The following is a 23,737-nucleotide window of genomic DNA, read 5'->3' as shown; positions in this document are numbered from 1 at the left end:
TGTTTAATGGTTTTTGGGGGACGTCCATGGATTATTGGGGCTGTTTAGGGGTGTTTTGGGGCTGTGTAGGGATGTTTTGGGGCTGTTTAATGGCTTTGAGGGGCTGTTTAAGGTTATTTGGGGCTGTTTGGGGGCTGTTTAATGGTTTTGGGGGGCTGTTTAGGGGTGTTTTGTGGCCGTCAGGGACGTTTTTGGGCTGTTCAGCATCTCCCTGTGCTCTCTCTCCTCCCCAGGTGCTGCAGGATGGGTGACGACCGGCCCTTCGTGTGCGGCGCCCCGGGCTGTGGGCAGGTAGGGCCTGGCTGCCTTTGGCTTCTCTGGCTTTAACGGGGTTTGGGGCTGGGTTATCCCACAGCCAGAGCTGCTGCTCCAGGGGATCCTGGAGGAGAACAGAGCCAGGATCTGCGGGGTGCAAATCCTCCCTGGGAGCCCCCACGGGACAGGGGCCTCCTGCCTCCCCTGGGGCTGGCCCCTCATCCCACAGCCCTGCAGGGCCAGGAGGCCCCCAGTTCCTCCTCTGGAGCAGCTGGGAATGTGACAGGTGATGGGCAAATGCTCCCCAAAATGCTATTTTGGGACAGGCTTCCTTCCCGTGGTGGATTTCTCCTCCCTGGGGCTGCTGTGGAGTTTTTGGGATCAGGGAGGGGCAGGAGGCTCATCCTCCTCCAGTCATCCTCATCCTCCTCCAGTCAACACCCTTCCCATCCCATTTTCCTTTGATTTCCAGGGAAAACGGTGCTCCCATCCCATTATTCCTATAATTTCCAGGGGATGTGATGCTGTCCCAAGGCTGAGTTCGGGGGGTCTCTGGCACTTGGTACTGGGAGGAACTGGGAATTGCTGCTGGGGCTGGTTTAGTGGGATCTGCTGGGAGCTGTGAGATCATGGAATTCCTGCTGGTTTAGTGGGATCTGCTGGGAGATAATGGAATTCCTGCTGGTTTAGTGGGATCTGCTGGGAGATAATGGAATTCCTGCTGGTTTAGTGGGATCTGCTGGGAGATAATGGAATTCCTGCTGGTTTAGTGGGATCTGCTGGGAGATAATGGAATTCCTGCTGGTTTAGTGGGATCTGCTGGGAGATAATGGAATTCCTGCTGGTTTAATGGGATCTGCTGGGAGATAATGGAATTCCTGCTGGTTTAGTGGGATCTGCTGGGAGATAATGGAATTCCTGCTGGTTTAGTGGGATCTGCTGGGAGATAATGGAATTCCTGCTGGTTTAATGGGATCTGCTGGGAGATAATGGAATTCCTGCTGGTTTTCGTGGGATCTGCTGGGAGCTGGGGCTGCCCTGGAAGCGCAGGAGCCCAGCAGGATTTGGGGTTGTCTGTTCTGAAGCACTGGGACCTCAAAATGCCTTTTTTTGGGAGGGGAATTGTGGCTCCGAGTCAGATCCTGAGGGCTGTGCTGGTTCCCAGGCTGGGATGGCTTTGGGATGGGTTTGGGATGGGTTTGGGAATGATGATCCATCCCAAGGACCCTCTGTGTGTGTGCTCAGCTTCCCAGTTTATTTCACACCTTCCTGCCTCCCGTGGGGCTGGAATTAAAGGGAATTCTGCATCCCCAGGGAGCGTCCTTTGAGGGATCTGTGCTGCTGGTTCTTTTCACAGCCCAGAAATGGGTCAAACCCCTCACCTGGGAGCTCCTGGGGACTTCAAAACCTCATATTTAGGGTTTCCCAGCTTTCTGGTTATTGTGGCACGAGCCTCACCCAGATCCTTCCCTTCCCCTTACAGGTGAACTTCTTCCTTTTGCCTTTTCTTTTTTTTCTTTTTTTTTTTTTTTTTTTTTTTTTGAGGAGGCTGCTTTTTATCTGAAACTTCTTTGCCTGTGAAATTGTGCAGGCCATTTATAAAATGTATTAGCTGTGTTTGAGCACTTAATGGTGTGAGCCCTTCAATCACACGGCCTTAAAATCGGCTTCAAACAAGCAATTAAGGCAAACAACAATGTATTTAAATTTAATCTCCCACAATCTCCCACAAATGACATATAAAGGTGGCTGCTTCCTCCTCTGGCTGTTCCAGCCTGCTGCTTATGGGTAATTCCGACAATTCTTCATGTTAATATGGAAATGCTGGGGGATCCTGGTGATTCATGGGGATCCAGCCTGACCTCGGCAGCTTTTCCTCAACGTCCTTCAGGGCACGGCGGGGACAGGGGGGATCCAGCCCAGCCCCGGGGGTGGGGAGTTCTCCACAGCCCTGCCCTGGGTGGATTTGGGGACAGGGAGGGGCAGTGGGGCCTGATCTTGGGGTGGGGTTGGGGTTTGGGGTGGTTTGTAGGGCTGGGGATCCTCCCTGAGGAATTCCAGGTGTTTCCTGGATCAGTTGATCCTTAAAAACCCCACAGAGCTCTGAGCCTGTCCCTGTAAATCCCAAAGGAATTCTGGTTCTTTGTGCTGTACCTGTGCTGGGGATGGGGTTCAGGTCAGTTTTTAGGGCTGCAGATCCTCCCTGTGGAATTCCAGCACAGCCCCATCTTTTACGCCTTAAACCCTTCTTCCCTCCTGTTTGTTTTTTTTTTTTTTTCTCCCATTTTTTTCCTCCTGTTTTTTTCCCTCCCATTTTTTCTCTTCTGTTTTTTTTTTCTCACATTTTTTTTCCTCCCATTTTTTCCCACCTGTCTTTTTTTCCCTCCTGCTTTTTTCCCTCCTGTTATTTTCTCTCCCGTTTTTTCCCCTCCCATTTCTTTTCTCCCTCCTGCTTTTCCCCCCCATTTTCCCCCCTTTCCCCCCCGTTTTTCCCCATTTCCGTGCAGGAGGATCTGCCAAGGGCTCCCAGAACAGCCCTGCAGCTCCATGTCCATACAGCCCCCACAGCCAGGGCTGCTGTAAACATGTTTGGGGTTGCCAGGGCTGCAGGGGGGGTTTATTTTGGGATGCTCTGGGTGTCCCCTGCCAGCAGCTGCCTCGGAACGTGCCGAGCTCGGGCACCCGGAGCCTTCCCCGCGGGGACAGGTGGAGAATTTCCCCTTCCCCAATCCCTGAGCCCCGGGAATGGGGCTGGTCCTGCCCCTGGAATGGCCCGGGGAGGGTTCCCTGGAGCCAGGATTTCCTGGTGGAATGATCCGGGGGGTCTGTGCTGCTCATCACCCTCCAGAGCCCGGAATTCCACCCCTCCAGGGCTGGGGCTGGGAGTGTTCCCCAGGTTTGGGCAGGGGGACAGCCCCACATCATTAATTGGGGAATTAATTAACCCCTCAGGTCTGAGGGGATCTGGACATTGCTGCTGGAACTGGGAGTGTTCCCCAGCTCTGTGCAGTGGGACAGCTCCACCTCATTAATTAGGGAATTAGCTGGGGCATTAGGGCATCCAGAGCCCGGCTGCTGCCTCAGGACCAGCAGGGAAGTTTCTCCCTGTCTGGGTCCATCTTCCCCATCCCAAACCCCCTCGGGGGTCCAGCAGGTGCCAGCCCTGAGGGCTGGGGGAGCTCCAGGCTCTGCAGAGTGCAGGAATCTCCTTGCTGGTGACCCTGGGGCCAGCCCTGAGGGCTGGGGATGCTCCAGGCTCTGCAGAGTGGGGGAATCTCCTTGTTGGAGACCCTCGGGCCAGCCCTGGTGCTCCAGGCTCTGCAGAGTGGGGGAATCTCCTTGTTGGAGAACCCCCTGAGGGCTGGGGGAGCTCCAGACTCCCCACAGTGGGGGAATCTCCTTGTTGGTGACCCTGGAGCCAGCCCTGAGGGCTTGGGATGCTCCAGGCTCTGCAGAGTGCAGGAATCTCCTTGTTGGTGACCCTGGGCCAGCCCTGAGGGCTGGGGGAGCTCCAGGCTCTGCACAGTGCAGGAATCTCCTTGTTGGTGACCCTCAGGGCAGCCCTGAGGGTGAGGGAGCTCCAGGCTCTGCAGAGTGCAGGAATCTCCTTGTTGGAGACCCTCAGGCCAGCCCTGCTGCCCTGACCAGCAGCAGCAGCAGCAGCACAATATTCAATATATTCGCCAGTTTGCCCGGCCCTGCCTGCCCTCCCTGCGCAGCATTTCCCTTTTACAAGGCACACAAATCACCCCAACCCCGACTCCAGAGCCCCAGTTATCCAGGCCATTTCCTCAGACAATCGTTTGCTTTTTAAACCCCCCCTTAATTTCCCAATTTATTCCCCCTAACCCTATGCTCGGAAGGGCTGCTTTGTGCAGCCTTCAGGAAATGCCGAGCCCAGAACTTTTCACGAGGCCAGAAAATGAGGATTTTTTTTTTTTGTTTCCCCCCCTCCTCTTCTTGCTGGTTTATTGTATCCTCTTATCTTGTCATATAATAGAAATAATGTTTATGGCGTCGAGGCCTCAGCATCACTTGGCATTTAACCAACCTCAAAAGCAGTTTATTGCTTTGTATACTCTGCTGCCATGGCCATTATCCCTTAAATCTCTATTGCCCAGTAATGGATGAGGCCCCAAACAGCTCCTGCCATTGGCTGGGCCGGGCTTTGGGCCTTGCAGAACCCAAACCAACGTGGATTATTCCCTTTAGAGGCTGTGCACAGGGGAAAGGCTGCACTGGGGCTGCACTGGGGCTGCACTGGGGCCACTCTCCAGAGCTGGGGCTGCACTGTGGTGGCCGTGGGCACCTGGAGCTGCCCCTCCAGGGCTATGGGGACACACCTGTCACAGCTCTGGGGCACCACGGTGACCAGGACACTGCAGTGACCAGGACTGGAGCAGGGATAAAATGCTCCTCTTTTTTTTCTTTTTTTCTTCCCGCCCTTTTTCTTCCCGCCCTTTTTCTTCCCGCCCTTTTTCTTCCCGCCCTTTTTCTTCCCGCCCTTTTTCTTCCCGCCCTTTTTCTTCCCGCCCTTTTTCTTCCCGCCCTTTTTCTTCCCGCCCTTTTTTCCTCCTTTTTGCCATGCTGCCCCTCAGCTGCCCCTCAGCCTGTGGGGACAGTCAGAGCTGTGTCCTGCAGGTGTGTCTGGGGCTGGTCCATAACTCAGGGACCACCTGGAGCTCAGGGATCCCCCACTGCCCACCCCCAGCTCCTTCCCAGCTCCAGCTTTTACTGGGAGCCCTGGCCAGGAGCATCTTCTGGACAGGCCTCCCTGGATTCCCAGGAATGCAGGATCCATTCCCAGAGGAATGACTGCAGGTTCCCTGAGGCATGGAGGTTCCATTTCCAGAGTGAACCCCTGACAGCAGCTGCTGCAGCAGCTCCCCATGCACACGGGGCATGCAGGTTCCCAGAGAAATGCAACCCCTGAGAGCAGCTGCGTCCCTGCACCACCAGCAGCAGCTGCAGGGCTGCAGTGGCTCCACATGCAGGCAGGGAATGCAGGTTCCCTGAGGAATGCAGATTCCCAGAGGGATGCAGTCACTGACAGCAGCTGCAGTCCCTGCACCAGCAGCTGCACGGCTGCAGCCTCACAGGCTCTGCAGGCAGGCAGGGAATGCAGATTCCCAAAGGGATGGGGGTTCCCAGAGGGAATTCAGGCTCCATTCCCAGGGAAATGCAATCCCTGAGAGCAGCTGCAGCACCACCAGCAGCTGCAGAGGACTGCAGCAGTTACACATGCAGGGAATGCAGGTTCCCTGGGGAAATGCAGGTTCCCAGAGGGATGAATGCAGGTTCCCCAAAGGAATGCAGGTTTCCTGAGGGATGAATGAATTCAGGCTCCATTCCCAGGGAAATGCAATCCCTGGCAGCAGCTGCAGCCCCTGCACCGGCAGCAGCAGCTGCAGCACCGCATGCACTCGGGGCTGGCTCCGGGAGCTCCGGGCTGTTGGCAGGGGAAGGAGGGGATTAATTTGAGCCGTAACTCCTGGACTGTCAGCAGAGCCCAATGATCTCCCCCACCTCTCGCTGAAGGTATTTTTGGAGGTGGGGAGGGGGAAGGCTAATTTTGAATAATAATAAGCTTGAGAAGGCATCTGAAACCAGTAAACGTTTATTTTTTACACTCCTATAACTTAAAAACGGCCAAACCAATTTAAACCAAATTGGATAATAAAAAATATTGCTCCTAGGCTGAGCCCCTGTTTGCCAAGTTCCAGCCTAGAATGAATTTTTATGGCCAAATTATAAACCCCCTAGAAATGAAGGTTTAAAATGGAAATGTTGACAGACCTTTAACTACAAAAGCACCGTAATAGAACTTCTTTTTTTCTAAAATGGCCGGTTTAAAATATAATTAAGACTTAAATATTATTTAATAGCAGCATTTCCTGTAAGTTAAAACCTTTATCATTCCTCTGGCTGGGATTCCTTGGCAGTTCTTGTACAGCGCGTTTGTGCCACAGCCCTGGACGTGTCCAAATTCCAGCTGGGAATGCCGGAGCCTCCTGGAGCTTCCTGCAGGGCACCGGCCCCAGCTCAGCCCCTTCCCTGCAGGGGAACAGCTCCGAGCCCGGGATGAGCCGGGGCAGGGGGAGACCTGGGGGGCTGCACTGGTGTTCCTGGGGGACACGGGAATGAGCTGGGAATGAGACAGGATATACTAGGAATGAGCCAGGAATGAGGCTGGGATGAGCCAGAAATGAGGCTGGGATGAGCAGGAATGAGCCAGGATGAGCAGGAATGAGGCTGGAAGCTCCGTGCCGTGCCGCAGTGTCCTTGCAGGAAAGGTTTTTCTGCTGCAGAGCCCGGCTCAGGCTGCTCCCTGCTCCCTTCACAGGGGGTGCAGCTGCGGGCAGGGTGGCTCTGGCATTGGGGTGGCACTGGGGTGACACTGGGGTGGCACTGGCATTGGGGTGGATCTGGGGTGACACTGGCATTGTGAAGGCACTGGTCCCAAGGTGACACTGGCATTGGGGTGGCACTGACCCCAGTGGTGGCACTGTTTTCAGGGTGACACTGGCATTGGGGTGGCGCTGGCCCCAGCGTGGCCGTGGGGTGGCTCTGACACTGGGGTGGCTCTGGCATTGAGGTGACATTGGGGTGTCTCTGGCATTGGAGTGGCACTGTCATTAGGGTGGCTCTGGCATTGTGGTGACATTGGGGTGACGGTGACATTGGGGTGGCATTGGGGTGACACTGGCATTGTGGTGACACTGGCACTGGGGCGGCCCTGTCATTAGGGTGGCCCTGTCATTAGGGTGGCACTGTCATTAGGGTGGCTCTGGCACTGTGGTGACCCTGTCATTGTGGTGACACTGACCCTGTGGTGACCCTGGCACTGCGGTGTCTCCCCAGCCCATCACATCACACTCCTGGGGGGTCCCTGGGGGCTTCACTCCGGGTTCAGGGTTGGTCCAGTGCCCCCTGGGCGTGTTCAGAGCCCCTCAGACAGCACCGGGTTTCTCCGAGTCCCGTTTCTGATTTATCTGGGGTTTACATTTCCCCTGAGCCTCGCCGTTCCCGGGCAGCAGCAGCGGGGAGCGAGGAGGGCGGGTTTGTCTTTTTTGGGAACACACTCAGGGTGCAGAAACCCCCCTGGAGGAGCCCGGCCGTGCCCTCTCGGGGGTGGCTCCTTCTCGCTCGGATTTCGAGGCTCTGACACCACCGAGCCTCTGCCGGGAGCCGAGGGAGCCGAGCCAAATCCTCACCTGGAGCTCCGCTCTGTCCCAGGAACGCAAATCCTGCTGCGGGAGCCCAGCCAGGCTCGGGGGGAGCAGAAAATGCTCTGAGGCAGAGCTGGAGCCTCAGCACGGCTCAGAGCCGGGCCTGGGCTGGGGATTCTCCTCCCAGGAGCTGCAGGATCGGCCTCGTTTCTCCCTAAAACCCGCAGGAACGGGGCAGAGCTGTGGAGCTGTGCCTGGCCGGGCAGGGAGGGCTCGGGGGGAGCAGAAAATGCTCCAAGACAAAGCTGGATCCTCAGCACAGCTCAGAACCGGGCCTGGGCTGGGGTTTGTCCTCCCGGGAGCTGCAGGATCTGCTTCATTTCTCCCTAAAACCCGCAGGAACGGGGCAGAGCTGTGGAGCTGTGCCTGCCCAGGCAGGGAGGGCTCTCAAAGTGCCCCCAAATCCTCAGCGCCGGAGCTTTCCCCGCTCCCAGCGCTCTCCTGGCACAGGGCGATATTTCCCGGTGTTAAAAACAGCGTTGGGAAGTCAAGGCTGTTCTGTTCCGAAGCCTCTCTCTCTCTCTCTCTCTCTCTCGTTCCCCTGCCCGCTGCTCCGAGACAATTGTAAATCCCGTTTTATTTTACTGCGAGAACAAATCAGCGGCTCCTGGAGCGGCGGCTCTGACAAAGAGCTCGTTATCAGCATCGCTGGGGCTGCGGGGGAAAGGGATTTATCCAGCCCTCGGAAAGGTGCCTGAGCTGGCAGCATTCTCTGTGAACTTGTGGTTTAAAACCCAGCCAAGCTGTCACCTCATTTAAAAAAAAAACAACAACCCAAGCTGGAGGGATGTTGTTGGGTTTTATCCTTTTCTCGGTGCTGAGTTGGGGATCTGTGGGCTGGAGGAAGGTTTTCTTTTTACCCCCTCACCCTGTGCCCTGTTTTTATTTAACACCCAAATATTCGGGATTGGATTCCTGAGTCCCCTTCCCCACTCAGGCCCAGCCCGGCCCGGGAGCCAAAATCTCCCTTTTTGTCCTTTTTCTCCCTTTTCCTCTGTCTTCCTTTTTTTTTTTTTTTTTTTTTTTTTTTTTTTTTCCCCTCCCTTTTTGTTTCCTTCCTTTTTTTTTTTTCTCCCTTTCTTTTTTTTCTCCATTTTTTTTTCTCCCTTTTTTTTTTCTCCCTTTTTTTTCACCCCTATTTTTTTCTCTCCCTTTTTTAAAATCTCCTTTTTTTCCTCCCGTTTCCTCCCCCGGGTTTGGCTCTGGCCGCTCCGCCCCTCTGCGGCAGCCGCGGATCCTCTGCCGGTGCCGGCAGCGGGAATAACTGGGAATACTGGGAATAACTGGGAATTCTGGAACACGGGCAAACGGGACACAGCCTGTCCTGGGCGCCAGGGGGCCAGCAGTGAAAAAACACCTTTAATTCCTGTATTTCTAGAGAAATGGCAGAGGGGAGGGGTTACCTTTGGTGGGTTTTTTTTTTGTTTGTTTTTTGTTTTTTGTTTTTTTTTTTGTGGTTTTGGTTTGGGTTTTTTTGGGTTTTTTTCCTGACATTTTCTCCCTCCGTTTCTCGCCGGTTTTGTGTGACCGCCTTGCTCGGGGCCGGGTTTGGGGTCGGGTTTGGGGTCCATAAAGGGTCTGCAGTGCCGGGGGTGGATGCTCCGGGCTGGGGGACACAAACGGGGCTCAGGGGGGACACAAACACCTCGGGGGCTTTTCCCGGCGGATCCGAGCTCAGACCCCCCGAGGGCCAGCGGGGTCATCCCCGCCCTGCCCGGGGCTGGGCTTTGGCCAAAGCGCGGCCCCGGTTTGGTTTGTTTGGAGCGGCAGGAAAGGGAATGTGAGGCCGGGCTGGGCTCATCCCGCCCCTCTCCAGCCTCCCTAAATCTCCTTTAACACCCGCTCGAGCGCCGCGCCTTCCCAGCGCTCGGCCCAGCTGCTGTGTTCAAGACATTTTGATTATTTTTTTCCCTTCGTTTTATTTTATTATTTTTTATACACCGGATTAAAACAATAAAAACATTAAACTCCTAAAATCCCTCCCCGTCGGGGCTGAAGCTACAGACAATACCGGGCTGGCTCTGCGGCAGCGCACAAAGAGCTGCGGGAGGAGCCCTGGGGGGGCTCGGCCGGAGCTTTCCCCGCTCCCCTCGGGCTTTAGAAAAACCGCGGTTTTATTTATAAAGGCCGTGGCTCGAGGCGGGGCCGGGGTGGGCAGGGAGGGGTTTGTGGTCACCGCAGGGATCGCCAGGAATTCCGAGCATCGCCTGGGCCCGGCTGCCGAGACCCCTTCGGTGCCGGCGAGGGGAGAGAGCTTCTGTCTGAACATCAGAGTTTGTGAGAGTAAACACCCAGGGGAGCTGCTCTGGCTGAAAAAACCCCGGGTTTGTGAGAATAAACACCCAAAGGAGCTGTTCTGTCCCAAAACCCCTGCACTGCTGAGAATAAACACCCCAGGGAGTGATTCTACCCCCAAATTCCCTGCATTAGTGACAATAAACACCCAAAGGAATGTTCTGTCTGAAAACCCTGCAGTGGTGAGAACAAACACCCCGAGGAGCCGTTTGGGTGAGCCAAGGCTGGGCTGGAAGGAGCCGATAATCGGATTTCCCCTCCCCTTCCTGCCTCACCTGCTGCCACCTGGCACCTGCAGAGTCCTCAGAGACTGATCCTGGTGCCCTGGAGTGCTGGGAATTCACTGTGAGCCTTTCCTGGTACCCTGGAGCACCAGGAATTCACTGTGAGCCTTTCCTGGTACCCTGGAGCACCAGGAATTCACTGTGAGCCTTTCCTGGTACCCTGGAGCACCAGGAATTCACTGTGAGCCTCTCCTGGTGCCCAGGAATGCCGGGGATTTGGGAATGAGCCCTTCCCAGTGCCCTTCTCAATGTCCTGCAGTGCCCAGGATCCAGGAGGGAGGTTTTCCCAGTGCCCTGTAGTGCCAGAGATTTGGGAATGAGCCCTTCCCAGTGCCCAAGGACAGTCCTTCTCCCTGCCCTGCAGCACCACCGCAGTTCCCTCCTTCCCCTGCTCCCGAGCTCATTCCCAGTGCCGGGAATTGGGGAATTCTCCCCAGCTCTGGGCTCTGGAGCTGGGCTGGGCCATTCCTGCTCGTGGTTTGGTGCTGAGGCCTCTGTGCCTCTCCTTGCCAGGGCTCAGGGGTGCTGCTGCAGAGTCCCCACGCCCGCAGAGCTCCAGAGGAGAATTTCAATGCCTCCTGCTCCCCGCGAGGTTTTATTACCTGCAGCCCGGAGCGTGGGCAGGAAAAACGGCTCAGGCCCCGACGGGATGGGATTTTGGTGACCTTGGCTTTGTGTTTCCACATCACTGAATCAGCTCCTCGGCCCTGGGATGTGGGGGGGAGCTGCTGGGAAAGGATTTTTTTCTGGGCGTTCTGGGGTTTTTTATCCGCTCGGTTTCATCAGGGGCTGCAGGAGGGAGGGTCTGGGGTGGCCAGACGTGATCTGGGAGCAGAGTGCAGCTGGAAGGCTCCAGCTCTCCCCAGAGCTCTGCGGGGATCGTGGCAGTGTTTGCTCCCCGAGCCCCATCCCAGGAAAAATCAGGATAAAGGAGAGGAGCCTCTGCCACCAAACCCCGACCCCACGGCTGGGAAAACCCACTGCAGACAGTTTCTGGGGGGCAGAAGGAGGTTTGCAGGAGCTGCAGGATGGAGTCAGGCACGGGAGTGTGCTGGGAGAAAAATCATAAATCTCCGGGGAGAAGAGGGTCACTGAGAACCTCATCAGGGTGGGAGCAGCAGCTCCACGTTAATGTGCCCATAAATCCCCGTTCCGATAAAACAGGTGGCTCTTCCGAGAGGCAAAAAAAGAGGCAAACGCCGATTTTATTTTTTTTTTTTTCTGCTGCTGCTGCTGCTGCTCTCCTTTTTTTAAAAGGTTTAATTACCGCAGTGCTGACGGCTGGGAGCAGGCAGGAGCCGGGAATGCGGCTGGATGTGGGAAGAAGGGGCAGGGGAAGGAGGGAAGGGGAGCTGCAGGTCGGCCAAAATCTCCGGGGGAAACACAAAAATGAGATTTTGTACAGGGGAAACAGAAAAATGAGTTTTTGTACAGGGGACTGAGGTGGGAAATTTCTGGGGATGGGGATGGGAAGTGCAGGGTGAGAAATGGAGCTCTGAGGAAGGTCTGGGGTGGGTGAGGAGGGGTGCAAGGACAGGACTCATCTGGGATGGGGGTTTGGCCCCCGTGGGGTTTGGGGATCAGTTCCCTGGGATGGATCCATCCAAATGAGTTTAGGAATCCATCCCACAGGGTTTTAGGGATCAGGGCAGGGACCTGGCCTGGGACACTTCAGGGACAAAACACCCACGGCTTCCTTGGCTCATCCCCAAAGTACCCACCGATCTCAGTTTGCTCCCTCTGTTTTGTCCCCGATGATCTCCCACCCTTCAGCAATTCCCCCTCCCCGTTTTTGGGTGGTTTTCAATCCCTGGGTCTGCATTTCTCTGCAGCTTTTTCCCTCGGTGCCACCATTAAAGGGGACAAACCCCTCGGAGTGACTGGAATTCTCTTTGAATTTGACCTGCTGCCCTTCCCAGGCAGCTGCTGCTGCTGCTGGAGCTTCCTCGGGAGATAAATCCACACAAAAAAACCCCTTTTCCAGGCGATAAAGCCATCACAAGAAGCTCGCACTCGGTGAATGGGTGGGCACATTCCCAATATTGCGCTGAATTGAAGGAAATCGCCATTCCAGGGCCTTAAAAAGCTGAATGGGGCCGCGGCATCCTCTGTGTGATTGTCCCAAGGTCAAGGCTAAGCCACGGCGGCGCTTCCAGCCCAGAGCCCCTCGGAGATCCAACCCTTTTGTTTTAGGGTCGGTTTTGGGGGAGCTCTGAGACAATGGTGAGTGGGGGGTGGTGTGGGGAAGGCACAGGGGGACTCCAGCAGCCCAGGGGAGTGGGATTGGGAAGGGCTGGGAAGGGTTGGGAAGGGTCTGGAGTGGCCCAGGGAGCTGCTGGAGTCCCCCTGCCCAGCCCAGGCCTCCCTGCGGCTCTTCCCGGGGAAAATTCTGGAAGGAGCTGCTCCCACAGCCCCACCACAGCCCCCTGTCCCTGTCTCAGGTATCCCAAATCCACCCGAGGCATCCCCAGCCCGGCCTCTGCCTCCCATCTGCCTCAGCTTCCCTTTCTGCAGGTGCCAGGGGGTGCAGGGCTCTGGAATTCCGGGCCTGGGGCGGCTCCTCCCGGGTCCCTCCTGCTGCCAGAGCCTCTCCCGGGCCTGGCCCCTCTCCAGAGGCGTTTCCTGAGCCCTCCCAGGGCAGGAGAGGCGGCAAATCCATCGGGCACAGCTGGGATCGAGATATTTTTACACTTCATTCTTGTTTTGGAGCGTTCCCATTGTGCTTTTGGAGTGCAGGACTCCATAAACCCTCCCCTGTTGGTTTGTTTGTTTGTTTGCTGGGGGATAAAACTCCGGGAAAAGCTCCCGGATTAAAAAACTTGGGGAAAAGCTCCCGGGTTATTCCTTCAGGAGCTGCCGGGGGTCCAGGGCAGGGGGTGACACCGGGTGACAGCAGAAGCTGCAGCATGGAGGGGGATTTGATTTTATTGTAGTTTTTTCCTCTTTTTTTTTACCCTTTCCTTTCCACCAGCAGCCCCAGGGGCTCAGGATTCTCTCTCCACACCAGCAGTGCCCCCTGAAAGCCCAGCAGCTGCCACATAATTATATAATAATTATATCATAATAATTATTATTATATAATAATAATAATAGTGGGCTGCTGGCCCGGCCGCTCTCCCCTTAGGGCAGGAATTCCGCTCATCCCACGCCTTCTCCTCGGTCCATTCCGGAGCTCCCGGTGGATGCGGGGCCGGAATTGCCTTTGTGGGTTGTGTTCGGTGCCCGCTGCAGGAGGATGGAGCCTTTTCCCGGTGTCTGGCTCTGCCTGCCGCAGCCCGGGATTGATGGCCGGCCAAGGTCACCCCAGGAGCCGCCGGGCCGGGCCGGGCCGGGCTGGGGTCGTCACTGACCCCCGGGGCCGCTCCCCTCGGCTCCTGCGGCAGCGCTAATTAACACCCGGCCGTTAATCACCCGCGCCGGGGTGGGAGGGGATACCGGGATTTCGGAATTGATGCGGAGCGCCCGGGGTTTGGCTCTGGGGGTTTGGGGATGTGTTCCCTGAGATGGAGCCGTCCAAACGGGTTTAGGGGTCTGTTCCATGGGATGGAGCCGTCCAAACGGGTTTAGGGGTCTGTTCCCTGGGATGGAGCCGTCCAAATGGGTTTGGGGATCTGTTCCCTGGGATGGAGCCGTCCAAACGGGTTTAGGGGTCTGTTCCATGGGATGGAGCCGTCCAAACGGGTTTAGGGGTCTGTTCCATGGGATGGAGCCATCCTGCTGAGTTTTAGGGATCTGTCTCACAGGGTTTAGGGATTAAACCCGGTGGGTTTTGGGGATCCATCCCTGTGGGTTTTAGGGATCCATCCCGGTGGGTTTTGGGGTTCCATCCCTGTGGGTTTTGGGGTTCCATTCCCTGGGATGGGCTCCATCCACCCCAGGCCACGTCAGTGCCATAGGAAATCCCCGCTGCTCTCTCGAGGTGGAGATTCTGGAGCCAGTTGGGGTTTGTATCCCTGTAACCCCAGCCTGGAGGGAACCGGGGCTGATTCCAGTTTATCTCTGTAACCCCAGCCCGGAGAGTCCCTGGATTTGGTGGTGAGGGGTGCCCAACTCCGAGGGTTAAATAACCCCGGGCCTGGCGTTCCCATCCCAGCTCCGGGGGTTAAATCCTGCCGGGATAACCCCAGGCCCGGTGTTCCCATCCCATCTCTCTCCGTGCTGTTCCTTCTGCTCCCACCTCGGCTCTGCCCGGGGAGATTTCCCCGAAATTGAAGGGGAAAATAAAATCAAATAAAAAAGAGGGACGCGGAGCTGGGGGAGGGCTCAGCCCGGACGTCCTTGGCTCCTCACGTCCTCAGCCAGATGGTTCCTCGCCCCCCCTGCCCACACACCTGCATTCCAGGAGGGGCCTGTGCCTGAGAAGCCCTTTGGGATGAGCGCAGCCATAGAAATGTAAATTAAATTATTTACCTACTCCCAGTTAAACGCTCTGCCCTTCTGGCCAAGGAGGATGGGATGGGATGGGGGAGGCTCCAGAACCCGCTTTGCTCTTTGTGTGAACTGCGGGGAACTTCGGGGAGTACCTACGAAAGAAAAAAAAAAAATAAAAATTCTCCGAGCAAACAAGAAAAGGGAACAAAAATCCCAATTTTGGCGCTTTGCAGAACGCTCTGTGGGGCTGCTGGGCCGGGGATTCCTCACCCAGCGCTGCCCAGAGTTTCATTATTATTATGATTCCTCCCCTTTTTTTTTTTTTTTTTTTTTTTTTTTTTTTTTTTTTTTTTTTAACCAGAAGGAAGGACCCGGAATCAATCACGGGGCGGGAGGGAGCGGCGTTTTAAAGGGCAAGGCAGAGACACGGGGTCCCTGGAGCCGCCAGAGCCAAAAAGAACATTTCAGGGATTAAATGTCGCCGCAGTTTGAGCTGGGGGCAGCTCCGGGGGGGGGGGGGGGGGAAATGGCTCAGAACGCCCCCGGGGCTCCTTCCCTGGAGCCGGCGGGGAAAAAGGCTCGGGAAAGGCTCGGGGTTTGGGTTCTGAGCGCTGGGAAAGGCTGGGGCTGGTCGGGGTTTGGGGTCCTGAGCATTGGGAAGGGCTCGGGAAAGGCTCGGCTTTGGGTTCTGAGCACTGGGAAATGCTGGGGCTGGTGGGGTTTGGGGTCCTGAGCACTGAGAAAGGCCCGGGAAAGGCTGGGGCTGGTCGGGGTTTGGGTTCTGAGCACTGGGAAAGGCTCGGGAAAGGCTCGGGCTGGTCGGGGTTTTGGGTCCCGGTGTGGAGCAGGATCTGCCGGGAGCACAGCAGAGGGAATGTCCCCTCTCCCAGCCTTTCCTCTCCTCCAGCTCTTCCCTGGGCTGTGGACACGGCCCCGCCGTGCAGCCCGAGCTCTCCAAGCGCCGTTCTCGGTCTGATTTTCCTTCCAGAGCTTCCCCCGTTCCCCTCCATCCTCCCCCGTCACCGCCGGCCCCTCCGGGAGCGCCCGGTGACCTCGGTGCCTCCGTGGGAAACACCCCGGGGTGTCCCCGAGCTCCCCCGGCCCCCCAAGGCTCTGTCCCGTGTGTCCAGTGCCGCTGGGACGGGACAAGGTGTCCGTGCGCTGTTGGACTCCCCAAAGCGGGGCGGCTCCGCGGCTCCCCCTCCCCACCGCCCTCCCCTGGAAACGGGCCCGGGGTCAGCGCCGCCTCCCCCCGGCCCGGGCGGCCGTGAATCACCCGGGATCGCCGGGGATCGGGGCGCTTGAGGCGCATTAGCGAATTAATCCGGGCAGTGCAGACCGGGAGGGAATTATCCCGGAATGGCTCAGCTGGGACACGGGGACCGAGCCAGCGGCGGGGGCACGGCACTCACTGTGGGACAGCGCGCTGTCCCCTGGCCTTGGGGACACCCCGAGCCCCCCCGAGCCCCCCTGAGACCCCTGGGCTGTGCCCAGCGAGCGGGGAACCGCCGTGCAGCCTGGAATGGGGCTGGGAATGACTGGAGATGGACAGGGAATCTCTCCGCACCCGGCAATCCACGAGCCCGAGGACAGGCTGGGCTGGGATGGCCCGGGAGGTCCAAACCCCCCCCGGGCTGGCCCAGGAGGGCCCCGGGACGTCCCAGGACAAGCCCAGCCCTGGGCCCGGCCTGTGCGGAACCAGGGCCGGGCTCCGGAGGTAAAACCCGAACCCAGAGCGCGGCAGCTTTGAGAGGCGGCGACTCAGCCCTGCAGCGCTTCCCTCCCGCACCGCAGTGCAGCCTCCTCCTGCTCCTGCTCCTCCTCCTCCTCCTCCTGCTGGTCCTGTCGGTGTCCCTGTCACCGGAGTGTCCCTGTCACCGGGGTGTCCCCATGGGCACGGTGACCCCAGGGCAGCCTCCTGCTGCTCCCTTCTGTGTCCCTGTGCTCAGGTGTGTCCCTGTCACCACGGTGGCTCCAGCCGTGTGACCAGGGTGTCCCCAGTGTTGTGACCACAGTGTCTCCAGTGACCAGGGTGGCTCCAGCCCATTGATCAGGCTGTCCCTGTCACCAGGGTGTCCCTGTCACCAGGGTGTCCCCAGCCCTGTCACCAGGGTGTCCCCAGCCCTGTCACCAGGGTGTCTCCAGTGACCACGGTGTCTCCAGCCCATTGATCAGGGTGTCCCTGTCACCAGGCTGTCCCTGTCGCCAGGGTGTCCCTGTCACCAGGGTGTCTCCAGCCGTGTCACCACGGTGTCTCCAGTGACCAGAGTGTCTCCAGCCCATTGATCAGGGTGTCCCCAGCGCTGTGCCCACGGTGTCTCCAGCACGAGTCAGGGCCGGAGCAGGGCCCGGCCTCCCCTGGCGCTGACAGCTCGTTAATTCCGCTCGTTAATCCTGGCGGGGACGAGCGGGGGGAGGCAGCGCTGCCCCCCCGGCCCTCCGGCCGCTCCTGGGGGGATTCTGGCCGGGGGAGTGGCCGGCCCGGGCTCTGGGCAGGACCGCCAAGGTTAAAATTAAAATCCAGCCCATCCCGCCGCAGGATCCCCCATCCTGGGCTCTCCCCTGACCCCTCTCTCTGCACCAAACAAAACCCAGGAAACCCCCCGAGCAATGAGCCCCTCGCTCCTCGTTTTGTGTTTGTGTCACTGCAGGAATCCCCTCCTGCCTGCCCGGGGAGCTGAGCTCTGCTGGGAAGCTTTGTCTGCCCTTAAATATGTTTTTTTTTTTATCCCTAGAGCTGTCCCAGCCCTCCCTGTGCCCAGCCCAGGCCCCTGGAGCTGTTCAGCCCCAAAAGCTGCAGCAGCCCCGGCTGTGTCCAGCCCTCCCCGGCCCCGCAGGGAGGGAAAAACGCCAAATTTGTGTCTGCAGGAGGCAGCTCCAGGCCTGGGGAAACCCCGGGGGCCGGCTGGCAGCTCAGCTCACCCCGCTGCTGTCCCTCGGCCCAAAGACTTTACAGCCAACATCTTCTTTTTAATTCCGACACCCGCAAAATAGCAGCTGAAATAACCCTGCTGTATGTCAGCTGCTGATGGAAGGAGATTAAATATTAAAGCCGGTGCTGTGGCTTTAACTCATTCCATTTTTTTCCCCCCTATTCTTCCCCCCCTCCTCCTCTCCCCCCTCTGCTTCCCCTCTCTGTGTAAAATGACATGATTTAGAGCCCAAGTGCCAGACTCAGCCTCTGGGTTTCGGCGTTTGGAAATGTGTGCAGAAAGATATATTGTGTCTGTGAGCATTTCTGCGCAGGGAAGGAGAGAGCTCCCGAGCTGTGAGCCCACATAAAGATGTTAAATAGAGCTGTAACGCGCGCCCGCCGCACCGAAACTGCCGGGGAAAAAAAAAAAATAAAATTAGAAGGGGGAAAAAAAAAATCCGGCAATGAAGGAAAATGAAAGATTAAAATAAACCCGGCGTTGGCGAGGCCAGGCTGGGGCTGGTGGGAGAGACACGACCCTGCTCTGCACTTCTTTACCTCCCTGACCTAAAAAATCCTATTTCTTTAGCACAAAACGGAGGCGGGAGAATTGGGAATTTTTGTGGGTTTTATTTTTTTTTTCTCCCCTTTCCATCTCAGGTGTTCGGATCCCCGACACCGCCCGCCTGCTGAATATTCATCCCAACCCCTCTGCTCACACAAAACCCGCGTTTGCTTCCCACGGTTCACCCATCCCGCAGGTCCCACCACGGGCAGCCACATCCCAAAACCCCAGGGACTGTGGGGCCAAACCCCTGCAGGATGTGGGGGAAGATTGGGTGGAGGATGTGGGTGCCAAGATGTGGGTGCGAAGATGTGGATGGAACGTGTGGGTGGAAATTGTGGGTGAAGATGTGGGGAGAGGTGAAGATGTGGGGTGAAGATTTGGGTGGGTGGAAGTTCTGGGTGAAGATTTGGGTGAAGTTCTGGGTGAAGTTGTGGGTGTCCCTTGCCCTGCAGCGCCCTGGGACCGGCGCCGCCGATTCTCCGTCGATTCTCCTTCAATTCTCCCTGAATTCTCCCTCGATTCTCCCTCCCTCGATTCTCCCTCTTTCCCTTTCCTTCCCTTTGTTCAGGAGCATTTCGGGCCGGGATCTGTGAAAGCTCCGTGCACAAAAAGGTTTTATGGCCAGGCTGGAGCACCAGGAGCTGCGGGGAGGAAAAAAAAACACCCCAGATCAGGCAGATTTTGGCCGAACCGTCGAGAAATTTTTATTTGGGGTTTATTTAAGGTTTAGTTACGGAGCAGAGCTGGGGGAGACGGGGTTCAGTCTCTTCCTGGAGTTCCACAGGCAGAAAAAACCTCTTGGCTTTTCTCCCAGCAGCTCTGATTTCTCCAAAGCTGAGCCCAAATCAGGAACGGCTGCCAGAGCACCCTGTGAGCACTGAGGGGCTCTGTGAGTGCAGCCCCCTCGTCCCTGAGCCCGGGGGAAGGGGCTGGGGCAGATGGACCCGGTGTCGTGGTGTCCTTGTCACCCAGGGATTGTCCCCTGCCACCCAGGGATTGTCCCCCACTGCCGAGGGACTGTCCCCTGCCACCCAGGACTGTCCCCTGCCACCCAGGGATTGTCCCCCCATCACAGAGGGATTGTCCCCACCACCCAGGGATGTCTCCCACCATTGAGAGATTGTCCCCTGCCACCAAGGGATTGTCCCCTGCCACCAAGGGATTGTCCCCTGCCACACAGGGATTGTCCCCTGCCACACAGGGGTGTCTCCCACCATTGAGGGATTGTCCCCTACCACCAAGGGATTGTCCCCTGGCATCAAGGGATTGTCCCCACCACCCAGGGACTGTCCCCCTCCTCTGCCCAGCTCAGAAAACGCAGATTTATTTATTTATTATTTATTATTTATTTTCTAAAGCAGCAGAGCCGTAAATAAACCCGCGGGAAGGCCCCGGGTGGGCGCCAGGCTGGAGCCCCCCACAGGAGCAGGTGGCTCCGGGTGGGTTTGGGTTGGGATGCTCAGGGGAAGGGGCAGGAATGCTCCACTGCTGCTCCTCTGCTGCTGCTGCTGCAGCGTTTTTCTGGAAGCAGCCGGGGCTGCTGGATGCATCAAAGCGCTGCGGAGGAGCCGTGCCCCGGCCCCGTTTGTCGCAGTCTATTAGGAGAGACGCAATCCATCCTGGGCTTTATGGGGCTGTGCTTTAACCCCGTCCCTGCCTGCCTCCCCTCTCCTCTGCTCTGCTCTTCCCCAGCCCTCCGTGCCTTTGTCTGCCTCTGCCGGCCCCACAGCCGGCCCCACAGCCCCGGGAGGGGTTTGTGCCCTCCCCAAAGGGACCGGGATGGTCCCACAGCTCTCCCCGCAGGTGGAATTTCACTGGGGGTGAGGGATGTTCCCCCTCCGTGTCCTCACTCCGGATGAATCTCCAGGTGGGGCTGGCTCTGCCTCACCCCATGCAGAAGTCGCCCCAAATTGCACCGAATTCCCCATTTCCTCAGCCGGCAATAAAGTGGGAATTGTGGAATTCGGAATTTCCATCGGCTGCAGCCCAGCCCGCCTGGCTCCATCACCTAAACCCCGGATTATTAAAAATCCTTGCCCCCCACCATCCAGAGCTGCATTAAAAGCCTTTTTTTCCCTTTTTCCCCCCTTCTGGGCTCCCCCATTCTCACCCCACAGCCTCCTCTCCCCCCGTCACCCGCCGCGGGACGGGCCCGTAAAACACAGAGCCCATTTATTCCCCATTTTCTAAATTGTTTCATTTCAGAGGTTCACAAACGAGGACCACCTGGCGGTTCATAAACACAAGCACGAGATGACATTGAAATTCGGCCCTGCTCGCACCGACTCCGTCATCATCGCAGGTATGTGCCCGGCCAGCGCCCCGCAAGATTGATGCCAGGGACCAGATGCACTGCAAAAAAACCCATAAAACCTCCTGTGATCTGCATTTAATCAGGGCAAAAGCAAAGCCAGAGCCTTCCAAGTTCTTTTTTTTTTTTTTTTTTTTTTTTTTTATGGTGGTATCAGGTTTTGTGGGGTTTGGGGTTTTTTTATTTAATTTTTTTCTTTAATTTTTTTTTTTAAGCTCTCGCCCCTTTTTTTTATTAAAGGCTGGAGGATTTATGGCCAGAAGGGCTTTCACGTCTCTGCGTGTGCTTTGAGGACGATGAACCAAAGCTGACAGAGCAGCTTCCCCTCTCAGCCCAGGTGTCAATTTTCCCGAGCTTTTAGGAAGCTGCAGTTAATAAATTAAAGCCCCACCGAGCACAGCCGGGCTGCAGAGCCCTGGCCAGGAGCTCCCACAGCACCTGGGCCCGGCAGCCTCTGTGAGACTGGGGGAACTGACACTGGGGGGCTGCTCTGGGGTAGAGCACAAAAAACCCCAAATAAACCAAATTCATCTGTGACCGGTTCAGGACCAGTTAAACCCAAACAAACCCAATTTATCCCTGGTTTAGGACCAGTTAACCCCAAACAAAATTTATCCCAGGCCAGTTCAGGACCAGATAAACTCAAACAAACCCAATTTATCTCTGTCCAGTTCAGGACCAGTTAAACCCCAACAAACCCAATTTATTCCAGGCCAGTTCAGGAGCAGCTAAACCCCAAACAAACTCTGACCAGTTCAGGACCAGTTAAACAAACCCAACTTATCCCTGGTCAGTTCAGGACCAGCTAAACCTCAAACCTGTCACTGCCTGGCCCAGCCTGGGGGGTGTGAGGGCTGTAGAACCCCTCTGGCTTTGAGCAGTGAGGTCCAGGCCTGTTATTGCCTGGAATTCCATCCCTGTGGGGTTTTTCCGGGCACCGTTTTGTGTCTGGGATTCCTCCTGAGGCCCTGTGGCAGGAGCAGGACCTGGCTTAGCTGGAGAGGGTCACAAAGAACCCTTCTGGCAGCAGGGAATGGGGTTTTTATGGGATTGGGCACCTGTGGGGCAGGATCTGGACCTGGCTGAGCCGAGGAGGGTCACAAAGAACCCTCCTGGCATTGGGGACAGGGTTTTTACGGGATCAGGCACCTGTGGGGCAGGATCTGGACCTGGCTGAGCTGGGGAGGATGACAAAGAACCCTTCTGGCAGCAGGGAATGGGGTTTTTATGGGATTGGGCACCTGTGGGGCAGGATCTGGACCTGGCTGAGCCGAGGAGGGTCACAAAGAACCCTCCTGGCATTGGGGACAGGGTTTTTATGGGATCAGGCACCTGTGGGGCAGGATCTGGACCTGGCTGAGCTGGGGAGGATGACAAAGAACCCTTCTGGCAGCAGGGAATGGGGTTTTTATGGGATTGGGCACCTGTGGGGCAGGATCTGGACCTGGCTGAGCCGAGGAGGGTCACAAAGAACCCTCCTGGCATTGGGGACAGGGTTTTTATGGGATCAGGCACCTGTGGGGCAGGGCAGGAGCTATCCTGGTGCTGTGTTGGGGCAGGGCAGGAGCACGGCAGGGCCAGGCTTTGTTTGTGGAAATCTCTGCGGCTCGGGAGGGCAATGCCGAGCACAGAACGATCCCAAAAGAGCCCTGAGAGCTGTTAAAGCCCTGGAAAAACAACCTCCTGCGGAGAGATTTGGTTGATGGAGCTGCCGGGTTTTATGGATTGGGATCTGGGGGGAAGCAAAGGGCGCCCAGAGGGGGATTTTGCTTCGGTGGCAAACAGAGGGAGGGTTTGGAGTGGGGCTGGATCATCCCAGAGATGCTCTTTGTGCTGGAAAATCCCGGTGTTTTCCTGAGGGAGGGTTTGGAGTGGGGCTGGATCATCCCAGGGATGCTCTTTGTGCTGGAAAATCCCGATGTTTTCCTGCGGGAGCGTTTGTCCTTTGGTGTGATTCCCGATGGAATGGGAGGCTGGCCTGGAGCAGGGAGGTTTCCTGGTGTTTTTATGGGCTGGGTGATGGCCAGACAGGCCACGGCTGGTTGTGTTTGTGTTTGTGTGGGGAGAATCCCACAGGGAGGGCTGGACCGGGAATGGGACAGGATTGGGAATGGGACAGCGGGAATGGGAGAATTCCCTGGGAATGGCTCTGGGGTTGGGAATGGCTCTGGGATTGGGGGCTGGCATAGGGAGGGGAGCATTCCCAGGGAATGGATTTGGGATTGGGAATGTCTCCAGGATTGGATTTGGGGCCCGGGAGCATTCCCAGGGAATGGATTTGGGATTTGGGGGCCAGGAGCATTCCCAGGGAATGGATTTGGGATTTGGGGGCCAGGAACATTCCCAGGGAATGGATTTGGGATTTGGGGTCAGGAGCATTCCCAGGGAATGGATTTGGGATTTGGGGGCCAGGAACATTCCCAGGGAATGGATTTGGGATTTGGGGTCAGGAGCATTCCCAGGGAATGGATTTGGGATTTGGGGGTCAGGAGCATTCCCAAGGAATGGATTTGGGAATTGGGAGTCAGGAGCATTCCCAAGGAATGGATTTGGGATTTGGGGCCCGGGAGCATTCCCAAGGAATGGATTTGGGATTTGGGGTCAGGAGCATTCCCAGGGCATGGCTCTGGGATCCAGGGCTGGCACAGGGAGGGCAGAGGCTCTGCCCAGCCCTGGGGCTGCTCCCTTCAGCCGCTCTCCCCTCTCATCCCTCCCTGTGTTTGTGATTTCGGGGAGACCAAACTCCCATTTCCTCAGAAATCCTCTTGCCCCAACAATCATTTCCTCAGACACCAGAGAAACAAACAAAGCCAGCAAGAAACGACTGTCCCCGTCCCAAAGTGCCACTCGCTGTCCCCAGGGTGCCACACACCTTCCCACTGAAGCCCAGGGTGGGTAAAATGCCATTTTTTCATTTTTTTGGCCTCTCCCTGACCAACTCTCCGTGTTCCAACCCGACCCAGATCAGACCCCGACCCCGACCCGGTTCCTGAAGAACTGTGAGGAGGTGGGACTGTTCAACGAGCTGGCCAGTTCCTTCGAGCACGAGTTCAAGAAAGCGGCCGAGGACGATGAGAAAAAGGCAAGAAGAGGCCGAGGCTGCCCTGGGAGGGGCTGGGGCCGCTCTGGGGAGGGCACAGGGTCTGCTGTGGCCTCTGGGGGGGTTTATTTGTGTAACTCGGGTGTCTCTGGCCGCTTTCCCCAGCGGTCCCAGGCCTGCAGAGAGCAGATTTAACGGTTTATTATTATTATTTTCACTTTTCACTTCGAAGAAGAGTGGATAGAGGGGGGAAATAGAGAGGGGGAGTGCCACCGCTTTCCCCAGCGGTCCCAGGCCTGCAGAGAGCGGATTTAACAGTTTATTATTATTATTTTCGCTTTTCACTTCGAAGAAAAGTGGATGGGGGGGGGGGGGAATAGAGAAGAGGAGCGCTCAAAACACCCCAAACCTCGAAAAAGGAGCTGTAGAACGCCGAGAACACCCGGGATGGGAACACAAACCCCCGGGGG

At 56.9% G+C, this 23,737-nt stretch overlaps 1 protein-coding gene across 4 annotated transcripts in view; it reads left to right on the top strand.

The window, feature by feature from the left end:
- The first annotated feature begins 233 nt into the window (after positions 1-233).
- The window catches only part of LOC310921010 (cyclic AMP-dependent transcription factor ATF-7), a 34,584-nt gene continuing 11,080 nt past the window's right edge, over positions 234-23,737 (top strand). For 2 of the 4 annotated variants that reach the window (XM_083881084.1, XM_083881083.1), the window contains exons 1-3: positions 234-291; positions 20,122-20,218; positions 23,191-23,312. In XM_083881084.1, the coding sequence (XP_083737210.1) occupies positions 244-291; positions 20,122-20,218; positions 23,191-23,312 (267 nt within the window). In that variant the 5' untranslated portion in view covers positions 234-243. Of the gene's footprint in view, positions 292-20,121; positions 20,219-23,190; positions 23,320-23,737 lie in introns of all 4 variants that reach the window. The other 2 variants (XM_083881082.1, XM_083881081.1) reach the window with 2 other exon arrangements.

This window comes from Zosterops lateralis, assembly GCF_965231275.1.
Source record: "Zosterops lateralis genome assembly, chromosome: 32".
Classification (NCBI taxonomy): Eukaryota; Metazoa; Chordata; class Aves; order Passeriformes; family Zosteropidae; genus Zosterops; species Zosterops lateralis.
The sequence above is the reverse complement of the archived record's forward strand: the minus strand, read 5'-3'. Positions and strand labels throughout refer to the sequence as shown.